This window comes from Bufo gargarizans, chromosome 1 (genome assembly GCF_014858855.1).
Source record: "Bufo gargarizans isolate SCDJY-AF-19 chromosome 1, ASM1485885v1, whole genome shotgun sequence".
NCBI lineage: Eukaryota > Metazoa > Chordata > Amphibia > Anura > Bufonidae > Bufo > Bufo gargarizans.
Window position 1 is genome coordinate 592,205,195 of NC_058080.1, and position 22,572 is coordinate 592,227,766.

Genomic DNA, 22,572 nt, shown 5'->3' on the forward strand with positions numbered 1-22,572 from the left:
CAGACATCCATAGTCATTTGATAGGAGTGAGAAAGATGTGGATTGCACACAGGTGTCCATATTTTGCACACAGGTGTCCATAGTTTGCAGATCCGTGGATCGCAGTACCGACATGTGTGCATGAGTCCTTATCTGTTATGAAAAGAAGCAGCAAGTCCAGTGTAGGATCACATGAAAATGTGAGAGCAAGGATTTTCCATCCGGACTTTGCAGGCACAAAATCCACAGCACTACTGACTGCAGCAGCAAAGTGGATGAGATTTTATCAAATGTCTTCAACAGACTGCAAATAGAATCCGTGGGGAAATAGAGCAGTTCAAGTTATGTTGTGGGTAGAGATTTTTTAATGTTTGATTCTAGTCCAATTTGGACGAATCGACCGGCCATATCGAAATTGTCCCAATTGCCTGGAAAAGTCTTTCTCTCTCTCACCTTCCCTCTTCTTGATCCTCTCAAATCACATACAATTCTGATTTATTAGAATTTTTGGGAACAAAATGCTTTAAATTTTTTAATTTTTGAATTGATTTGGTCATTTCTAGTTGTGATTTTTCACTGCATTGCATAAGGTGAAATCCGCTGCACATCTGCAGCAAAATTTGGAGCAAACCTGGACTTAAGTCCAACACTGTTGCAGTTTTTGCTACTGTCTAACCGCAGTTGCAGGAACTTGTGGGTGGCAAAGTAGCCGTATTCATTCACATGACCTGTCACACAGGCAGTGCTGGAAAGCAATCTTTGTAGCTCCAGCTTTATGAAATAATCCTCTGGGGCCAATGGTGGACTATTTTTTGTTTGCACTCAATGAATCTCTATAGGAACGGGAATTTGTTGCTAGTGAAGCACTTTATATCCCCCATTCTCAGCTCCGATTCTCGTTCATGTTCTGTCTTCCAAAGCTGGAAAGAGCCTTGTACAATATTGTCATGGCTGCTTCATTATTAATACAAGAGAGCTGGTATCAGGAGATGCTTTACCTACAATTATCTGAAACCTTATTTACTAGACTCCAGAGACTGAATGAAGTCAGGGGCCCGTGATGGCAAATGTCTAAACATCCTTTAAGAGGAAGGGAATCTGGGTTGAAAAACATGTTAAGTGTAGTCACTCTGCAGGAAATGGCTCCAAAGGGATTCACCATCATGCATCCTCCGAAACATCATTGTATCACTGACTTCCTGTACAAGATGGCTTCTCATTGTATTTGCAGTGAATCTTAGTTGGAGCGAGAGACTTTAAAGGGCATCTGTCGCCAGATTTGTACCTATGAAACTGGCTGACCTGTTGTATGTGCGCTTGGCAGCTGAAGACATCTGTTTTGGTCTCATGTTCATATGTGCCCGCATTGCTGAGAAAAATAATGTTTTAATATATGCAAATGAGCCTCTAGGAGCAATGGGGGTGTTGGTGTTACACCTAAAGGTTCCACTTTCTCTGCAACTGCCGCGCCCTCTCCACTTTGATTGACGGGCCAGGCAATGAAAATCTCATGACACCTGGCCCTGTCAATCAAAGTGACAAAGTGAGCCTCTACTGTAGGGGTAACAGCAACGCCCCCGTTGCTCCTAGAGGCTCATTTGCATACATTAAAACATAATTTTTCTCTGCTGACAGATGCCCTTTGAAGGCTATGTAAACATTTGGGGACTTTTTTTTTATTATTGCATTGTACTCATTTTGAGCTAGAAATCATTTTTTCAATTGGTCTTTATAAAAAATATTGAACCGTCTTCTCTGCACATCTTTGAGTTTCTCTAGTAGCTGGTTGTGAATTTTTCCTCTGATCCACCAGGCAGCTCACCTGACAGCTCCTTGTCTATGATATTGTAAGCATTCATTACAGCTCAATACTTATCTTACTGATAAGAATATGGATTAAATAAGTATTTATGACTTTTTGGTAATTTACAGAAAAGGGTTATTAGATGACTGGCACAAAGTAAAAGTGAAGGTACCATTCACACAGCTAGAAAAACAGTTAAGCCTTTAATGGCTCACAATTTTTTTTATAAAGACCAATTTAAAAAAAAAATGGGATGAGCGAATCGACTTTGGAAGTTACCATTTGGAACCGAACCCAAGTTCAGGGAAATGTTTTTTTACAGTACAAATTAATTTATGAAGTTATGACGCGAAGTCTTGCGAGACTTTGTGAAGCAATAACTTCGGCTCACTGGAGCCAATACATTCTAATACTGTACGGAGCTCCAGTATTAGAATGAAGTTTTATGCGAATCGACTTCGGATGTTTCATCTGGAATCGATTCGCTCATCCCTAATCATAAAACAAATTGCTCCCAAAGGTGTACATAGCCTTTAAAGGGGTAGGCCCACAAAGTATTTACATCTATCACCTAGCCGCAGGATCGATGGGGGTCCCAAAGGTCGTAACCACAGCAACTTTTAAATTGCTGTCCGCCTTTTTTGCGGCCCCATTGAAATGAATGGGTCTACATCCAATCTGCAAAGAAATGTGGAGGTGTCAACATCAAACAGCTGATGGAGGGGGAGGCAAAAGTCAGTGCCCATCTGATCTAATATTGATAGATTATAAGCTATCAGGATGTTAGGAGTAAGAGGCAAATATGGATCTGGATGATGGAGAGGGGTGAGAGAAACGGAGTGTGAAGGACAGGAGAGGTTGTGGATAATGAGATGCATGACGGAGAGACCAAGGACAGAAGAAAAGACACAGGGGACATACTGTAATAATCCAAACATTTCTGCTCATTCATCCTGTACTGACAGTGACAATGGGAATGTGGGGCCATATTCCAAGTTTTGCTGTGGGGCCCGATGGTTACTTGTTATCACCTAGCATTGAAACCATAGCAGCGGAGGTGACTCAGTAGCTTGCAAGAGGCGTTTGTTTCTAGTTTCTACGATCTAACATTATGCAGGTTCTCCTTTACGACCAATATGTTTTATTATGTATAGTAGAAAATGTTTGTACGTCCAAAGAACAGAAAAAGTCCCAGTACTGGGTTATCTAGATCTTCTTCACCTCTTGGTCACATCATTGTATGTGGAAGCCTTTTCACAATACAGCCCAGAATGTGGTTATACGGTAGAAGCAGTTCTCACACATGACCAGTAGATGGCTCCTGTCGCCAAACTGTATGCAGTCATGTAAAAAGACAAGAAAGGGAAGTAAAATGCATGTATCGTGTTAGGGCTGTTTCACAGGAACGGATGCCGTGCGTGACATCCGCTCCGTGAATGACAGCCAAGACCCGATGCGGACTGCAGAGGCACGGAGCAGTAACATGATTGATAATGCTCCGTGCCTCTCTGTGATCTCTTTACTACGAAATCACAGTGATAACTTAATCTCACAGAGAGGCACGGAGCATTATCAATCATGTTACTGCTCCGTGCTTCTGCAGTCCGCATCGGGTCTTGGCTCTCATTCACGGAGCGGATGTCACGCACGGCATCCGCTCGTGTGAAACAGCCCTTAGGGTACTTTCACACTTGCGTTGTTAGATTCCGGCAGGCAGTTCCGTCGCCAGCAATCTGTATGCAAACGGATACCATTTGTAGACGGATTCAGATGCGGATCCGTCTCACAAATGCATTGCAATACCGGATCCGTCTCTCCGGTTGTCATCCGGAAAAACGGATCCGTGCACTGACCGCAAAACTGGATCTGTTTTTCTGTAACACTTGGGGCCGGCATTAATGCATTTCAATAAAAAAAATTATGCCGGATCCGGCATTCCAGCAAGTGTGCCTGAATTTTGGACAGAGAAAATACTGCAGCATTCTGCAGTATTTTCTCCGTCCAAAGACCGTACAGTGACTGAACTGAAGACATCCTGATGCATACTGAACAGATTGCTCTCCATTCAGAATGCATTAGGATAAAACTGATCAGTTTTTCCCCGGTATTGAGCCCCTAGGACAGAACTCAATACCGGAAAAGTTTAACGCAGGTGTGAAATTACCCTTAGTCATCTGTTAATGGGCTGTGTATGTCCTGCAACTGCCCAAAACATCAGGATGTTGAGAAGTGGCACCCACCATTCCTGAAGACAAGCCATAAATATCGAAGTACCAAAAAAACAAGGGCATTGCTGGGGTCTTAAAAGATCAGGGGCACGAGCCCCAAGGCATATATGCATACCACCCGAAAAAAAATAATAATATGCCTTCTATCTATCTAAAAATAAAGAATTCCATGGCACTCCCAAAAAGTAAATCAAAGGTAGTGTTCTTTAACCACCAAAGCGACGTTTCAATCCCCTTAGAGATCATTCACACACGTGCTGCCCATTGCCGTATTGCGGATCCGCAATACACGGGCACCGTTCTGTGTGCATTCCACATCACGAATGCGGACCCCTTCACTTCAATGGAACGGAAGCACTACGGAGTGCTTCCTGAGGTTCCATTCCGTGCCTCTGCACCGCAAAAAGATAGATCTTGCTCTATCTGTTTGCAGAACTGACGGATCGCGGACCCATTCAAGTGAATGGGTCCGCGATCCCCATGCAGCGGGGCCACGGTCGGTGCCTGTGCATTGCGTACCACAATTTGCAGCACGGGCACGGTCGTGTGAACAAGCCCTTACTGGGACTATTCTCAAGCTTTAGAATAGTCCCAGTAAGAAAACTGAAACGTTACATTGTCTGGTGAATAAAAGGACAACACATCTGAACGACTATGGGAGTGCTGCTGAATTTCTTCATTATCTGTCTATCTATCTAAAGTTTGCAAAAAAGAGGCAGCACTCTAGATATGGTGAAGGGTGGTGGGCCCTCTTTATTCACCCAACTGCGACATTTCAGCCCAACACAATGAGGCCTTTCTCAACCATCTGTCTGTCTGTCTGTCTACCACATTAACCTAAAAACATCAGCTGGATTGTCCCCCTGAGTGCCAGCCACATTGCAGCCCTAGGAGCCGGGAACATACCCGCCTGTAAGTGTAAACCATATTGTGAATAGTATAGGTCTCCCTACAATACACACATATTTCCCTGTAATACAGAAAGTTCACTGATTTTATACAATATAATAAACAGCTGCTGCATTTAGTACACCCGCAGTATATACTGATCTCCTCCAATTACAGTATATACGCAGCTCCTCCGCTCACAGTATATACGCAGCTCCTTCGCTTACAGTATATACAGATCTCCTACACTCACAATATATGCACAGCTCCTCCGCTCACAGTATATACAGATCTCCTCCGCTCACAGTATATACAGATCTCCTCCGCTCACAGTATATACGCAGCTTCTCCGCTCACAGTATATATAGATCTCCTCTACTCACAGTATATACAGATCTCCTCCGCTCACAATATATACGCAGCTCCTCCGCTCACAGTATATATAGATCTCCTCCACTCACAGTATATACAGATCTCCTCCGCTCACAGTATATACGCAGCTCCTCCGCTCACAGTATATACACAGCTCCTCCACTCACAGTATATACGCAGCTCCTCCACTTTCTGAGCTCACTAGTGCATTCCTTCTAGTGCTCCCCATAGCTCTGTGTGCTTTTATTGTGTAAAAAAAAACGATTTGATACATATGCAAATTAACCTGAGATGAGTCAGAGCTTGAAAATATGACTCTTCTCTGGTCACACAAGTAAGATATGACTCTTTTATGTTAATTTGCATATGTATCAAATCGGTTTTTTTACACAATAAAAGCACACAGAGCTATGGGGACTGGGTATTGAAGATGTGCTAGCGGTCATCTAGCAACCCATGTCCTCAGCTCTATACCCAAAATCCAGGTGACAGGTTCCCTTTAACCACCTCCCGACCGCTGTACGCACCGATGCGTCCGGGAGGTGGTTGATTTGTTCCTCCTGGACGCCTCGGCGCGTCATCTCGCGAGACGCGAGATTACGTCACAGCCGGCCCGCGCATGCGCATCGCGGGCCGGCTTTTCGCAGCACAGTATTTCGTCAGCAGCCTGCCGGCCACGATCATTGGCTGGCAGGTTGCTGATTTTTAAAAAATCCAATCAGCAGCCATTTAACCCCACATATTAGTAAATATGATGGGGTTATATGGCTGCTGTGCTCCTCTGCTCCTTCTTTTGGTCGGTTGGTTCCAGCAGAGGAGCACACATCACTGTGAGTACCCACTACACCACACTTAGCCCCCAGATCACCCCAATTAACCCTTTGATCACCCCTTTGATCGCCCCTGTCAATCACTAGTGAAAGGAAAAAAGTGATCAGTGCAAACTGTCACTTTTTTTTTCCACTGGTATTGACCGTTAGGTTTCAGTATAGTTTAGGCCCCTTGGTTAGGTAGTTTAGGGATCGGTTAGCGCCCAGCCCACCGCACCGCAGTCCGTTATTCGCTGATTAGCGTATCGCTAATCAGCATTTGTACTTTTATAGTATCTGGAAGTGATCAAAACTGATCACGGTCAGATCTATAATAGTACTAGTGTCACTTTAGTTCTCCCTCCACCCAAAACGCAGTGTTTGCCCGATCAGGCCTGATCGGTCGCCCACACGTGCGTACACCCACGCCCGCCCCACCGCAGTGACAAAAAAACATTTTTTTTTTGATCGCTGCACATTCACTTTACACGCACTGCGGCGATAAAAAAATCAGTTTTGATATTTTTTATCAACCGCAGCAGCCTCCGGTACTTCGCTAGCCTCCCATTTGTAAGACAGGCTTGCTTTTTTTTTCTTGGGTAGTCTCAGGGAATACCCCGAAATTTAGTTGCCCACATGTCTAACAGGGGGTATTCTTCTGAAGAGGCCTACAGGCTTCTGACCCAGTCGGATGAGGAGTGGGAACCCTCATCTGATGAATCCAGCGGGTCAGAATACGAACCTGTAGAAAGCAGTGGCTCTCTGACCCAAAGTTCGGACGAGAAGGCTGAGGTCCCTGATACCACCAGGCGTACCCGGCCCCGTGTCGCTAGACCGCAGGTTGCGCAGGATCCGCTTCAAGAGCAGCAGAGTGGGGCTGGTGCTGTCGGATTACGTGGTGAGGCATACACCAGCAGCCCAGCCCTTCCTGGACCTAGTACCAGCACTGCCGTACAACCTGGTGAAGTAGCGAGCACCAGAAGGGCAGTTGAAGCTGGTACGGTGGCACGTGCAGTAGTGACCCCGTCGCAGCCACCGCAAAGACGTGCCCGTAGAGCCCCTAGAATCCCAGAGGTGCTGGCAAACCCTGATTGGCAGTCCCCAACTTCAGCCGCACCCGTAGTTTTCCCTTTCACCGCCCAGTCTGGAGTTCGGGTTGAGACAGCTCAGATCGATTCGGCCCTGGGATTTTTTGAGCTGTTCTTGACTGCGGAGCTTTTAGACTTAGTCGTGGCAGAGACAAACCGGTATGCCACACAATTTATCACCGCTAACCCGGGAAGCTTTTATGCCCAGCCTTTCCGGTGGAAACCAGTCCAAGTTTCCGAACTTAAAACTTTTCTGGGCCTCCTCCTCAACATGGGCCTGACAAAAAAGCATGAATTGCGGTCATATTGGTCCACGAACCCGATTCATCACATGCCCATGTTCTCTGCTGCTATGTCCAGGACACGATTTGAGACCATCCTGCGTTTCCTGCACTTTAGTGACAACACCGCCTCCCGTCCCAGGGGCCACCCTGCTTTTGACCGGCTCCACAAAATTCGGCCCCTCATAGACCATTTCAACCTGAAATTTGCAGATTTGTATACCCCTGAGCAAAACATCTGCATAGACGAGTCCCTGATACATTTTACCGGGCGCCTTGGCTTCAAACAATACATCCCAAGCAAGCGCGCCCGGTATGGGGTCAAATTGTATAAGCTCTGTGAAAGGGCCACAGGCTACACCCGCTATTTCTGTCCTGACTGTCCTGACCACCCTGCCCTATGCTTTGGAGAGTGTTTCCGGAAGTACCACTCACAGGTACATTATTAGCATAGGGATCATCTCACCAGGATAGGCACACAGGGCTATTAGGGCCCATTCACTCACAGCTGCTGCAAACGTCTCCTTTCACATGGGACAAAGTGCATAACGCACTTCGCCACATCTTTGGGCGATTTGCGCTTTGCACATTGACCCATGGGGAAGGAGAGGTTTGTTCTATAAAGGTACAAAAAAAAAAAAACACCAGTAAGCAAACAGGTTAATGTTTAGTTCCAAAAGTTAAAGTTTACATGTTCTGTTCCAAAGTTAATAAAATTATTGCGTTGTGGCCTGGTTTTTTCTTTTTTTTGTTTTTTTACCTTCCAGGTGGACCAACCGATCTACTAGCTGCAGCACCGATGTGCATTCTGACAGAAGCATTGCGCTGCTGTCAGATTACACGCAAGTCGGTGTATGCGGCGCTGCAAGACGGAATTTTCTCCTCTGCAGTGACAGATACGTTTGCCGAGGCATACGAGCTGAGGAGGAGGCGGCGTTCCTATGCTTTGGCAAACACTTTGTATATATATATATATAAAAAAAAAAATCCCGGCAATGATTTATTCATCCACATCGATTGATGCGAATGGAGAAATCTGGTTTGCCAGGGCATACGAGCTAAGTGGGTATGGATGTAGGGCGGAGCTCCTATGTCCTGGCAGACGCCTTTCCCCTCCATTTTTTTTTTTTGGCAGAGATTTTTTCATCCACATTGATCGATGCGAATGAAGAAATCTGTGCCGTTCATTTTTTTCTTTCAGCCCAGAGGCTGAACGGAAAAAAAAATCTCATTACCTGTATGCTCAATATAAGGAGAATAGCAGAAACTCCTAATGCTGGCCATACATGTAATGATTGCGGAGACCCTCAAATGCCAGGGCAGTACAAACACCCCACAACTGACCCCATTTTGGAAAGAAGACACCCCAAGGTATTTGCTGAGGGGCATATTGAGTCCATGAAAGATTTACATTTTTGTCCTAAGGGTACTTTCACACTAGCGTTTTTCTTTTCCGGCATAGAGTTCCGTCACAGGGGCTCTATACCGGAAAAGAACTGATCAGGCATATCCCCATGCATTCTGAATGGAGAGTAATCCGTTCAGTTTGCATCAGGATGTCTTCAGTTCAGTCGTTTTGACTGATCAGGCAAAAGAGAAAACCGCAGCATGCTACGGTTTTCTCTCCAGCCAAAAAAACTGAAGACATGCCTGAACGCCGGATCCGGCATTTTTCCCCATAGGAATGTATTAGCGCCGGATCCGGCATTCAGAATACCGGAATGCCGGATCCGTCGTTCCGGCATGCGCATGCGCAGATCGGTAAAAATGAGAAAAATGTACAAGACGGATCCGTCGGTCCGCATGACAAGCGGAGAGACGGATCCGTCCTTGCAATGCATTTGTGAGACGGATCCGCATCCGGATCCGTCTCACAAATGCTTTCAGGCAGCAGCAGATCGGCGGATCCGGCGGCCAGTTCCGACGACGGAACTGCCCGCCGGATCACACTGCCGCAAGTGTGAAAGTAGCCTAAGTTAGCGGAAAGTGAGACTTTGTGAGAAAAAACAAAAAAAAATCAATTTCCGCTAACTTATGCGAAAAAATTTTTTTTCTATGAACTTGCCAGGCCCCTCATTGGATACCTTGGGGTGTCTTCTTTCCAAAGTGGGGTCACATGTGGGGTATTTATACTGCCCTGGCTTTTTAGGGGCCCTAAAGCGTAAGAAGAAGTCTGGGATCCAAATGTCTAAAAATGCCCTCCTAAAAGGAATTTGGGCACCTTTGCGCATCTAGGCTGCAAAAAAGTGTGACACATCTGGTATCGCCGTACTCAGGAGAAGTTGGGGAATGTGTTTTGGGGTGTCATTTTACATATACCCATGCTGGGTGAGATAAATAGCTTGGTCAAATGCCAACTTTGTTTAAAAAAAATGGGAAAAGTTGTCTTTTGCCAACATATTTCTCTCACCCAGCATGGGTATATGTAAAATGGCACCCCAAAACACATTCCCCAACTTCTCCTGAGTACGGTGATACCAGATGTGTGACACTTTTTTGATGCCAAGGTGGGCAAAGGGGCACATATTCCAAAGTGCACCTTTCGGATTTTGCAGGCCATTTTTTACACATTTTGATTGCAAAGTACTTCTCACACATTTGGGCCCCTAAATTGCCAGGGCAGTATAACTACCCCACAAGTGACCCCATTTTGGAAAGAAGACACCCCAAGGTATTCCGTGAGGGGCACGGCGAGTTCCTAGAATTTTTTATTTTTTGTCGCAAGTTAGTGCAATATGAGACTTTGTAAGAAAAAAAATAAAGAAAAAAATCATCATTTTCCGCTAACTTGTGACAAAAAAAATAAAATTCTAGGAACTCGCAGTGCCCCTCACGGAATACCTTAGGGTGTCTTCTTTCCAAAATGGGGTCACTTGTGGCGTAGTTATACTGCCCTGGCAATTTAGGGGCCCAAATGTGTGAGAAGAACTTTGCAATCAAAATGTGTAAAAAATGGCCTGCAAAATCCGAAAGGTGCACTTTGGAATATGTGCCCCTTTGCCCACCTTGGCAGCAAAAAAGTGTGACACATCTGGTATCGCCGTACTCAGGAGAAGTTGGGGAATGTGTTTTGGGGTGTCATTTTACATATACCCATGCTGGGTGAGAGAAATATCTTGGTCAAATGCCAACTTTGTATAAAAAAATGGGAAAAGTTGTCGTTTGCCAAGATATTTCTCTCACCCAGCATAGGTATATGTAAAATGACACCCCAAAACACATTCCCCAACTTCTCCTGAGTACGGCGATACCAGATGTGTGACACTTTTTTGATGCCAAGGTGGGCAAAGGGGCGCATATTCCAAAGTGCACCTTTCGGATTTCACCGGTCATTTTTTACAGATTTTGATTGCAAAGTACTTCTCACACATATGGGCTCCTAAATTGCCAGGGCAGTATAACTACGCCACAAGTGACCCCATTTTGGAAAGAAGACACCCCAAGGTATTCCGAGAGGGGCATGGCGAGTTCCTAGAATTTTTTATTTTTTGTCGCAAGTTAGTGGAATATGAGACTTTGTAAGGAAAAAAGAGAAAAAAAATAAATCATCATTTTCCGCTAACTTGTGACAAAAAAAAAATAAATCTAGGAACTCGCAGTGCCCCTCACGGAATACCTTGGGGTGTCTTCTTTCCAAAATGGGGTCACTTGTGGCGTAGTTATACTGCCCTGGCAATTTAGGGGCCCAAATGTGTGAGAAGTACCTTACAATCAAAATGTGTAAAAAATGACCGGTGAAATCCGAAAGGTGCACTTTGGAATATGTGCCCCTTTGCCCACCTAGGCTGCAATAAAGTGTCACACATGTGGTATCGCCGTAATCAGGAGAAGTTGGGGAATGTGTTTTGGGGTGTCATTTTACATATACCCATGCTGGGTGAGAAAAATATCTTGGTCAAATGCCAACTTTGTATAAAAAAAATGGGAAAAGTTGTCTTTTGCCAAGATATTTCTCTCACCCAGCATGGGTATATGTAAAATGACACCCCAAAACACATTCCCCAACTTCTCCTGAGTACGGCGATACCACATGTGTGACACTTTTTTGCAGCCAAGGTGGGCAAAGGGGCACATATTCCAAAGTGCACCTTTCGGATTTCACCGGTCATTTTTTACACATTTTGATTGCAAAGTTCTTCTCACACATTTGGGCCCCTAAATTGCCAGGGCAGTATAACTACCCCACAAGTGACCCCATTTTGGAAAGAAGACACCCCAAGGTATTCTGTGAGGGGCATGGTGAGTTCCTAGAATTTTTTATTTTTTGTCGCAAGTTAGTGCAATATGAGACTTTGTAAGAAAAAAAATAAAATAAAAATCATCATCATTTTCCGCTAACTTGTGACAAAAAATAAAAAGTTCTATGAACTCACTATGCCCATAAGCGAATACCTTAGGGTGTCTACTTTCCGAAATGGGGTCATTTGTGGGGTTTTTCTACTGTTTGGGCATTGTAGAACCTCAGGAAACATGACAGGTGCTCAGAAAATCAGAGCCGTTTCAAAAAGCGGAAATTCACATTTTTGTACCATAGTTTGTAAACGCTATAACTTTTACCCAAACCATTTTTTTTTTTGCCCAAACATTTTTTTTTTATCAAAGACATGTAGAACTATAAATTTAGCGAAAAATTTATATATGGATGTCGTTTTTTTTGCAAAATTTCACAGCTGAAAGTGAAAAATGTCATTTTTCTGCAAAAAAATCGTTACATTTTGATTAATAACAAAAAAAGTAAAAATGTCAGCAGCAATAAAATACCACCAAATGAAAGCTCCATTAGTGAGAAGAAAAGGAGGTAAAATTCATTTGGGTGGTAAGTTGCATGACCGAGCGATAAACGGTGAAAGGAGTGTAGTGCCGAAGTGTAAAAAGTGCTCTGGTCATGAAGGGGGTTTCACCTAGCGGGGCTGAAGTGGTTAAGAATGTCCCAAACAGTAGTTTTGGCCACGCCTGATGTTTTTGCTATCTCTCTGATGGGGTTGTTTTGTTTTTTCAGCCTAATGATGGCTTGCTTCACTGATAGTGACAGCTCTTTGGATCTCATCTTGAGAGTTGGCAGCAACAGATTCCAAATGCAAATAGCACACTGGAAATGAACTCTGGACCTTTTATCTGCTCATTGTGATTGGGATAATGAGGGAATAACACACACCTGGCCATGGAACAGCTGAGAAGCCAATTGTCCCATTACTTTTGGTCCCATAACAAGTGGGAGGCACATATGCAAACTGTTGTAATTCCTACACCGTTCACCTGATTTGGATGTAAATACCCTCAAATTAAAGCTAACAGTCTGCGGTTAAAGCACATCTTGTTCGTTTTATTTCAAATCCATTGTGGTGGTGTATAGAGCCAAAAATGTTAGAATTGTGTCGATGTCCCAATATTTATGGACCTGACTGTATATGACATGACTGTATAGATATTCAGCGGTGCAGCAAGGGTGCAAATGTTGGAGAAATTTTTAACTGCAACCTATAACCATGTTTCTTTATATATATATATATATATATATATATATATATTCAGCAGATTACTAACCCTAATTTAGGTGGTTTGCACATCCAGACGATCATTTATATTTTTCCTAATATCAGTCCTGTGCATTGGTCACTTTTTTCTGAAAACATAAGAAATAACGATTATTGCGATATGAGAAAGAGATTAATTCTTAGTACAACATTTCACTCATCTGATTCTCTAAAGTGTCTGTGACAAATCCTAAGATAGCCTTTGGTGTATTCTGCGGGAGAAGTAGGGTGAGATCACTGTGACTCATACCTTGTGCAGTGTCTGCTAATATAGGTCAGGTCTTATTGATCTCCTTTTCCCTAATAAAACAGAACAATTTAAAGGATTAGTAAACAGTGAACTGCTTTAATTAAAAAGCATGACACCATATTTCAATTCCTTTTCTACGATGACATAATTCCTAGTCACAAGCATGAAAGCAAATACATACAAATTATAAGCTAATTCTGTACTGCAAATGCAGAATCTGCAATGCAAATACGCAGCAAATCTGCAGCATCGGAATTCATCGGAAGTGTTGTCCCAACAATCAGCCTGCTGTTTGCAGTGGAGAGCTGCCATTCAGATATGTATTTTCTTGGGGCATAACCCAGTTGCTCTTTGTTGCGGCTGTGTCAGATTGTGCAACAGCTCTTCCTATATAATGCTGGTGCATAGTTAAACTTTGAGATTGTCATTTTGCATTTTGGCCACAGGAGGCCACTGGTTCTCTGTTACAGCTAAGTGACTGCTGGTTTTAAATATGCAAAGTAGAGGATGACTTATGCTGCTGCCAGAAGAAGAACCAGGAAGTGTGAGAGAGAGGGCTGACATGCTGGAAGGATTTTTTGTGTGGGACTGAATTCGGTTCCATCTTGGTTGCCGAATGTCCTGGAGTGATTTGGGACACAGTGGAGGGGGACTAGTCGTTGTCCCTCACCTAGATCCGGCCCTTAGGAAGAGGGATTGTTTCGGGAGGACTGCTGCAGTGTTTGGACAGAAGTCTATCTACTAAGCAAGGCCGCGTGTGCGATAAGGGACTGGTGGCCATCTCGGTTAAGAGGCATTCTCTGACACAGAATGGACGCAGGTCAGTAAATCTGTTTACTTATCGCAGTATATTAGTTGAGCCTGAAGCATCAGAGACTAAGTCTAGGCCTGCAATTAGTTATTTAGTTAGGACTTGCATGCTTGGTAGGCTTTACAGAATTGTTCTGCTGCACAGTATTGACTTGCAGGCTCTGCTGTGTGCGCCATCGGCTACGTTTGTTCTCTTTTGCGGCACAGCAACGACTTGCAGGCTTTGCTGTGCACGCCATCGCGATAGGTCTGTCCAACCGGACAGGGACAGTGACTGTGAGCCCGGGGTATAAGATCTTTGATTCACCTTCACATTGTTGTGTTTATATTACTGTTTTAGTAAAGTTTCCGTTTTTGCACAAACCTATGTGTTATCGCTTTCCTCGTCTGTGACTTCGCTGTATCCTGTGGGTCCCTCCCCGATTCACAGTCTTACAGCTGTGCCCAGGGTCAGACTGGCCCACCAGAGTACCAGAGGATCCTACAGTGTGCCCAGTCTCTGAAGCCATAGTGGGCCCCAAGCAACCCCAGTCCAACACTGGCTGTGCCTTTTGGACAATCTTCTTTTTTTTTTTGTTAGGGGTTGACCTGACAAAATATGTCTCACTGTGGGGGAAATTAAAGGGTTTTTTGCATTACCAATTTTTTTTTTAATTGCAAGTCAGAAAAGGTTAAAAATAAGTATCATTACTCACCTCCAGCAATTCTCATCCTTTGCCGTTTTTGACTCTACGGTCCCAACTGCTATTCACTTTTTTGTCCTGGATTGCCACAGAGGCTCCAATCAGCTGATCACAGGTTGAGGCAGTGATTTTCTGAGCAGAAATTTATGGTAGGTCAACCTAGTACCAAACAGTGAGGAATAGCACGGACCGGAGTAATGTCTGAACAGCAGTGCATTGGGATTGCTGGAGGTGAATAATGACTGTTTTATTTTAAACCCTTCTAACCAATCTAATTACAGGAAAACCTCTTTAAAATTACATTAGTGAAAATTGTACACAACTTGGAAACCACTGATGTAATGTATGGACATTCCAGTCTTTCAGAGGTGATTTTTGTAGCTGCTCTCTGCCATGGCTACTAGATGAGGGTCCCACCTTACCCCACTGAATAAACTAATATAGGTTTTATAAACCAGACAACACCTAGAAAGACCCAGGTTTTCCAAATCATCCAGCTGAAATCTCCAGACATTCCACTTTTCTTAGACTTTAGAGCAGGGATGCTCAACCTGCGGCCCTCCAGCTGTTGTAAAACTACATCTCCCACCATGCATTGCTGTAGGCTGATAGCTGTAAGCTGTTTGGGCATGCTGGGAGTTGTAGTTTTGCAATAGCTGGAGGGCCGCAGGTTGAGCATGCCTGCTTTAGAGAGAGTGATTGTCATGGTGGTTCGACAGGAGTCACAGAGCCTAAAGTCAGTCTATCATTCTTGACTCCCACCTAACTCTTCCATATACATACACATTCAGCTTGGCTCAACAAATATGCATATTCTATGAGGAGAGGGGAGAAAGCTGCTGCTAGACATCTCTGGTGACTGCTTATCTCCCAGGAGAACAAAAGGATCAGCTAAAAATATTCATTATGCCCGATCCTACCTTTCCTGACATTGTCTGTTGGGGGAGAACTGGAAGCTCCCGATACAAACTGTCAGCTGGACCCATCGTTCCCAGTGGGTTCAGCCGTCAATACACTAATGTGTGTAGTCTTTATGAATTTTTGTATTTTAAACACTACTTATTGTTGGATAGGGATTTGTGGTGACTCCTTCATTAACTCCAAAACGCAGCATGTGAGAAAACCCTTAGGTCTCATGTACACGAGCCTGTTACTCTGAGGTTGTACAGAGTGGTAATGGGGATAATTATATATATATTTTTTAATTCAAAAAACTGTTTATTGAAACGTAAGATGCACAAGTATACATACAGCAAGTAGTAGTTCGGTCAATCCATTGCAAAAAAAAAAATCACGCAATGCATAGAGACGTGATATACTAAGCCGGCCGTAATGGTCGTAATAAGTGGAGCCACGTAGAAGTGTTACAGTTGGTATATAGTAAACTCAGCAGTGATAAACAACACCATAAGCTAACAAAAAACAAACAAACATATATTTTAATAATGATAAAGTGATCTTGACTTTGACCGACCACCCAGAGGCACGAATGGGGGTAATTCATAGACTTGACTTTAGGTTTAGTGTCTCCTTAACTGATATCAAGCTACTTTCATCTGTATTAAAAAAAAAATATGTTTTAAATTCTTAGTTAATTAAAATTACTGTCAAATCTAATCAGCGACTTGGCCAATTAAAATATTTATGTAAGGTAGAGTTCTGATTCCTGTGTCATCATTACCCATGCTGAGTGCTGTGATCTGATTGCTGTCCCTGGTGCTGAATACTGACTTGGGGGAGTGAGGGACTAATGATTGCCGAGTCTGGGACCCATTCTGAGCCTACTTTACACTGTGCATGAAATATTCTGGTCATGCATCTTATTAATTAGTGTTGTCATGTCTTGGGTGCTGTAGCTCAGTAGAAAATAATTAAACCTCACTAATTGCTTGCCTCTATATATAGGAGGGCCTGTGTGTGTAGTGACGGCACATACGTACACGTTGCTATGTATGGATGCTGTCGTGTCATCCATAGTAATGAGTCCTGTATTCAGACAGAAAGGGATTCGTCTAGCTTTAGACTCAGGGTGGCTCTGTTGAGCTGTTGTACGCAGCATAAGCCGTCAAATGCTTTTATACTGAAGTTGGCACTCGCCCAGGACCAGCTGGGACTGGACACACGACTCCCAGTCTCTCCTCAGGAATTCTGTGAGTACATCAGGGGAAGGACTGGGAACTTGTTTTTTTCTCACGACAGACCTGGTCTTGGAGGACTGACTTGTGTGATGACACCTCTTCTTCACTCCCCTCCATTCTTGTTGACGGACAGAACATCTAGGAAGTAAGGTACTTTCTTTGTCTATGTATTGTTAGGGGGGAGCTATCCTTAATCTCAGTAATGTCTTTATATCTAGTTAATGTGACCATGGAATATGGTAATGCTGTACCTGACAGGGGCAGCGGAGATCTTCAGTCTCCACTCAAGGAATCAGGACCGATGGAGACAAAGGATCTCACAGGAAATCAGAGATTTAGCAAGATGTTTTCATAGCAGTCTACAATGGTTTGCCTGCTCGTGTCATTCTGTTCTAGTTCTAGTTCTAGCAGTTAATTGATTTATTCATGTTTTCCTTTCTGTATATATCATTTTCACCTTCGGTTTGATGGCCATACCAAATAAAAGTTAATATATTGATTTGTGACGTTCATTTCTGTTGTTGTAAGTTGTATGTTGGGTAGCTGGCATATTGACGAGTAGGTTGACATTTGGATGTGTACCAGGATTTGTGTTGTGATGGCTGAATGACAGTCTAAGGAGATGAGGTAAATTGCTCTGATACTGGTCATCTCTGTTGAGTAAGCAGTTCCTGGTCTGAAGGAAAAGGATGGTTAGGAACATGTCATATAGGAAGCTCTCTCTGAAAAACGATGTGCCTGAACTTCATAGGTCACCTCTGCCTCATGCCCTACCAGGAACCTCTTCCTGCCTCTGACACTTGCCAAGGTCAGTCACCGTGAACGAGATTTGGTAAAACCCTGAATCTGTAGATGATAACACGGTGCCACATGAAGGGGTGGGTCACGTTCTTAGGTTCCAGTATAGGGAATCAAAGCATACTGCCATGTCCTGCTGCTCAACCCCCTCTATCCGTGTTAGAAATGGCTTCAAGCATCTCCTTCTAGGAGCAGGTTAACTCCATATCTGCCAGAAAGCTCAGCCACAAATTGTGTAGTGTTGCAAAATGACGGTACTCCTTAGAGGATAAAAGTGCAGTTATTTCCAGTGGTCCACAGATGCAAGATCTTTGCCTACCCATTATGAAGTGAATTCAATTTACTGCTGTAGCAACTGAGCATTAGTGACTGGTTTATTAGACTGAATGGCTGTCATATACTCCTAATTATGATGCATATGACACAAGCTCATGTCGCCATAAAGCTTTTATGATGCTTTACAATGTTTTTTTTGTTTTATGTTTAAAATACATGTACAGTATGTGTTACGGTTGAAGAGTTATTACAGATATTTCACTAGGTACTTTGATGTGTCATGGTTGTTGGTTACACATTGACTTTCACAAGGGCTTTAGATGTTTTTTTTTATTTTTGGCTGTAAATTGACATTATGTAACATGATCTCTACAATGTATGCATGAATATGTGTGCATATTAATATATATATATATATATATATATATATATATATATATATACATGCACACACATACACTGATTAGTCATTACGCTATATTGACCACATAGGTCTGTACCAAATATAGTAAAGAAAGAGATAGACATTGACAAACAGGCATCTAAATCATCCCATAAATTACAAATTAAAGGTGTTGTCTAACCTGTGGGTAGGTGATTTAATGTCTCATCTCTGGGGACCCATCACTTTGGACTACTGTCGATCACTAGAGCATGGGGTTCCAAAACCATGGTCCCCCTCACCGCAGGAGTTTGAATGGAGCTGTACTCTATCTCAGCCTTTGGGCTTTGAATGGCACCACGTACACCACGTACACTTGACTCTGCCTTCAAACTCCTCCTCGCTACATTGGTGTCTATTCTATAGAAAGAGACTTCATTATGATAAAACACAATGTTCAATGTATTGTTTAATATTTTACTTTAATAGAATGGAGTTTACAGAATCTTCAATCTTCTGTACTTGTACATTCTGGAGTACAGCAGATGGCTATTGATATCGTGGTGATTATCATGTTACTAATGCATATATCTCTGTTCTTCCTAATAATTTGCACTGTACAGAGAAATTGAATAGTAATATAAAGTTAGGATATGAATTGAGTTTCTGCACAAGTAGGTTTGGGCAAGAACAATTCATTGTCCTTGTGCCTATTTTTACATGTTGTGCTAAAGTGTAATATTAGGGTACTTTCACACTAGCGTTATTCTTTTCCGGCATTGAGTTCCATCCTGAACTGATCAGTTTTATCCTAATGTATTCTGAATGGAGAGCAATCTCTTCAGGATGTCTTCAGTTCAGTCTTTTTGCCCTTTCAGGACGAAGATAATACCGCAGCATGCTGCGGTTTTATCTCCGTCCAAAATTCCGGAACACTTGCCGGAATGCCGGATCCGGCATTTTTTCCTATTGAAATGCATTATTGTCGGATCCGGCCCCGAGTGTTCTGGCAAAACGGATCAATTTTTGCTGTCTGCGCATGCTCAGACCGCAAAAAAATAGAAAAAAAATAAATGACGGATCAGTTTTTCCGGATGACATCGGAGAGACGGACCCGGAATTTCAATGCATTTGTCAGAAGGATCAGGATCCAGTTCCGTCGACGGAACTGCCTGCCGGAATCCTCTGCTGCGAGTGTGAAAGTACCCTTAGATAAGTGTTACGTGGGGAGGGGAATGCTGAGTAATTCTGTAATACTGTAATCCTTATGATATATAAATTATAACCAGTGTTACATAAGCGCTGAACAGAAGACCCAAGTGAACAACAGGAACATTTGTTTCATTGCTGTTCAGTTGCACCCATACATTTTGAACCCTTGCAGTATGGGCAACTGTGTCATGTGATCCCCAGTCTGACCACTGGTCCAAAGCTTGCTCTACTGTATCGACATTATGTCAGTCCCCTATGTAGCTAACTTCCTATAAACTACAGGATTACATCATCACCTAGCATTTCACAGATGCCTCCCCTTCCCGCCAGCCTCCGTATCCCTATATATGTCCTTCTTGTTCCCATGTATGTCCTACTTGTTCCCATGTATGTCCTACTTGTTCCCATTTATGTCCCTCTTGTTCCTGTGTATGTCCCTCTTGCATAGTATACTGCTAAATTATTATATTATTTCTGACTTATCTAATAGACCACAAGAGTGGTGATATAGTAGGTGAGTCCATAGAATGATTACCTGCAGAGTCTGCTAACTCACACTGCCCGTCTATGCTGTGTGTACTGTGTGCAGAATCTCCAGTGTATTTCTATGAGCTGCAGCTTCTCACTTCTCTTCTCTGCCTCCTGCTTGTAAGAGCTGACAGAGAAGCAAGAGGCAGGGGAGACAGGCTGAAGCTGCAACTCATAGTATACAGTGAGACCCTGAGTGAATTAGGAGACAGAAGTCTCCATAATTTTTCTATACTTTGATACGCAGTTCGATACCCTGATTACCCATTTTTTAAATACTAAGCTGCACAAAACAGGTAATCAGAGAACAAGACGCGTGCACACCATGTTCGCATCAGTGGCCGCACAGTGAAGAAGGAGGGAGAGTGTCCCTCCGTTCCCACTGTGGTGTGGCCGACTACTGCCACCAATGAAAACACTGAGGGGGGAGTCAGGGAGAGACGGTTAAGCTGCTGGCCACTGCGCCACCAATTAAAATGAGAGCAAGCTGAGGGGTGAGTGTGAGGGGGCAGGGGCAGTGACAGAGGGAGGAATATTGTGCACATATGATCTGTGCAGAGGATCTCAAAACCGAAGGAAAATGCTTCAGTTTTGTCCACATTCATTGTCAATGGGGACAAAACTGAACAAACTGGAACGGAGTGCACCAGAATGTGTTCTTTTCTGTTTTGTTGTGTTCCCAATCCGGACACAAAACCACTGCAAGCAGCATTTTTGTGTGCGGCATGGGAAATAATACGTTTGAATAATACAACTGGCTACATCCATTCAGAATGGATCCAGTTGTATTATATTGAAAATGAACATGCCGATTCCGGCACTAAAAACCATGTAATTTGGTGGGGTTTTTCGGACACCAAAAAATTTATGGTTTTAGCGCAGAACTAGACAGTAAAAACGCATATCTGAAAGTAGCCTAAGAAAACAGGGTATTGACGCAGTCTCCGGATTACTCTGAGTTCGGGAAAGCATACAGGACATAGCAGAGTTGAGTTTGCACTTGCAGGATTATCAGAGTTGAGAATGCAACAGGTAGAAATAGGAGTGCAGGAACAGAGTTCAGGTTTACAGGCAGGGGTCGAGGCTTTAGGGTGCCGAGGTCCAGGTTATATGAGGTAGACAATGGAGGTAACTATGTAGCACACTAACAACTGTCAGGAGACAGGAACACAACCAGGCAATCCGTGTTCTGCAACATAGTCTCAACAGGCTCTTTTTCAGGACACTGGGTATGTGTTGAGTTCACACTCAAGTCCAAGAGTACAGAATTAGATTTGGAGTATAGGTTTTCCAAATATAACAATGTCAACTAAAAAGGAGGTGATCTGTCTGAACAGTGCCTGTGCCAATCGCTGGTGCTCGGCTGTGGTAATGCACGTTGCCTATCATTCTCAGTAGACACAATGATTGCTCTTACTGTCAGCATGAAGAAGGATAAATCCATCAAGCATCCATTTCAAAAAGTTCCCAAAAGTCATCTTCCAAAAAGGGACATTCATGTGTTCACCCACTACGTAAAAATCTTTTGCTTATTTTCTAATTTAAAAAACAAAACAAAGGATTAACAGTTCTGCCAGGCGTTAACCTCACTCACCTATCAGGGCGAGGTATCTGAATGACCTCAATACCTGTCATCATGGGTGTCTTCCAGTCTGCACTAGCTAGTGACTTTTCTCTGTCTTGAGAAACTCAAGACTTGCTTTGCCGCGTCTATAGTTTACGGATTGCTCATAATGCCGCTTGTACAATCATTTTCAGGGAGATTGTGGTAGACTGTGTTGTCGAAACTTGCCCAAGACTTTATAGAAACACTTTTTAAAAGCACTCCCAGTTTGTAAAGTGTCTGAGTCACCAACACCGTACAGGGGAGGGGATCATCTAATGTCTGTGCAGCTATTGTCACTATACAGAGAGGGGGTACAAAAGACACCTTAGTTTGTATTGTATTCATATTTGACCCAGTGGAAAAATAGCAAAACATGATACAACAAAAATGAAAATGCTTTTCACATCAGTGAGTCACGTGACACACGACCACAGCGGCCAGTCACTGGCTGCAGCGGCACATGTGACCCCCATCATACCAGATGTTGGCAATCGGAACCAGATTGAGCCAGTGGGAGACCTAAGGAGCTGGAACCCAGCAGCAAGGAACAGGTAAGTATGCTTCCCTCCACAGTTCTGGCCACGTAAGGAGGTCTGGCCAAAAGGTCTCTGAAGGTGAACCACCCCTTTAAGGACCTTTTACACAGGGAGAGAATCATAGCAACACTGATTCTTGATCATTGCCTTGTCTAAATGCCTCCAATCACCCGACAAACAAGCTAAATGCTTAATTGTTGATGATCACACATTTTATGTGACATATAAAATTTTAATTTTTCAGCAGCACTTCTGTGTAAAGAGGGATCTCCTACTGCATGAAACTAAAGGGGGAAGCAACGTGTTTAAAACTTATCATTTATTGACGTCAGTAAAAAGTCCCAGGAGCGGGAAAATGGACCCCTTACAA

At 43.4% G+C, this 22,572-nt stretch overlaps 1 protein-coding gene across 2 annotated transcripts in view; it reads left to right on the forward strand.

Annotated features, from left to right (window-relative positions):
• OSBP2 (oxysterol binding protein 2) overlaps window positions 1-22,572 on the forward strand; it is a 273,565-nt gene that overhangs the window by 71,350 nt on the left and 179,643 nt on the right. Inside the window, exon 1 of one of the 2 annotated variants that reach the window (XM_044275846.1) lies at window positions 13,812-14,053. The exons of the other annotated variant lie outside the window; for it this stretch is intronic. Coding sequence (XP_044131781.1) covers window positions 14,044-14,053 — 10 coding nt within the window. The 5' untranslated portion in view covers window positions 13,812-14,043. Of the gene's footprint in view, window positions 1-13,811; window positions 14,054-22,572 lie in introns of those variants that run through there. 2 annotated transcript variants of the gene reach the window in all.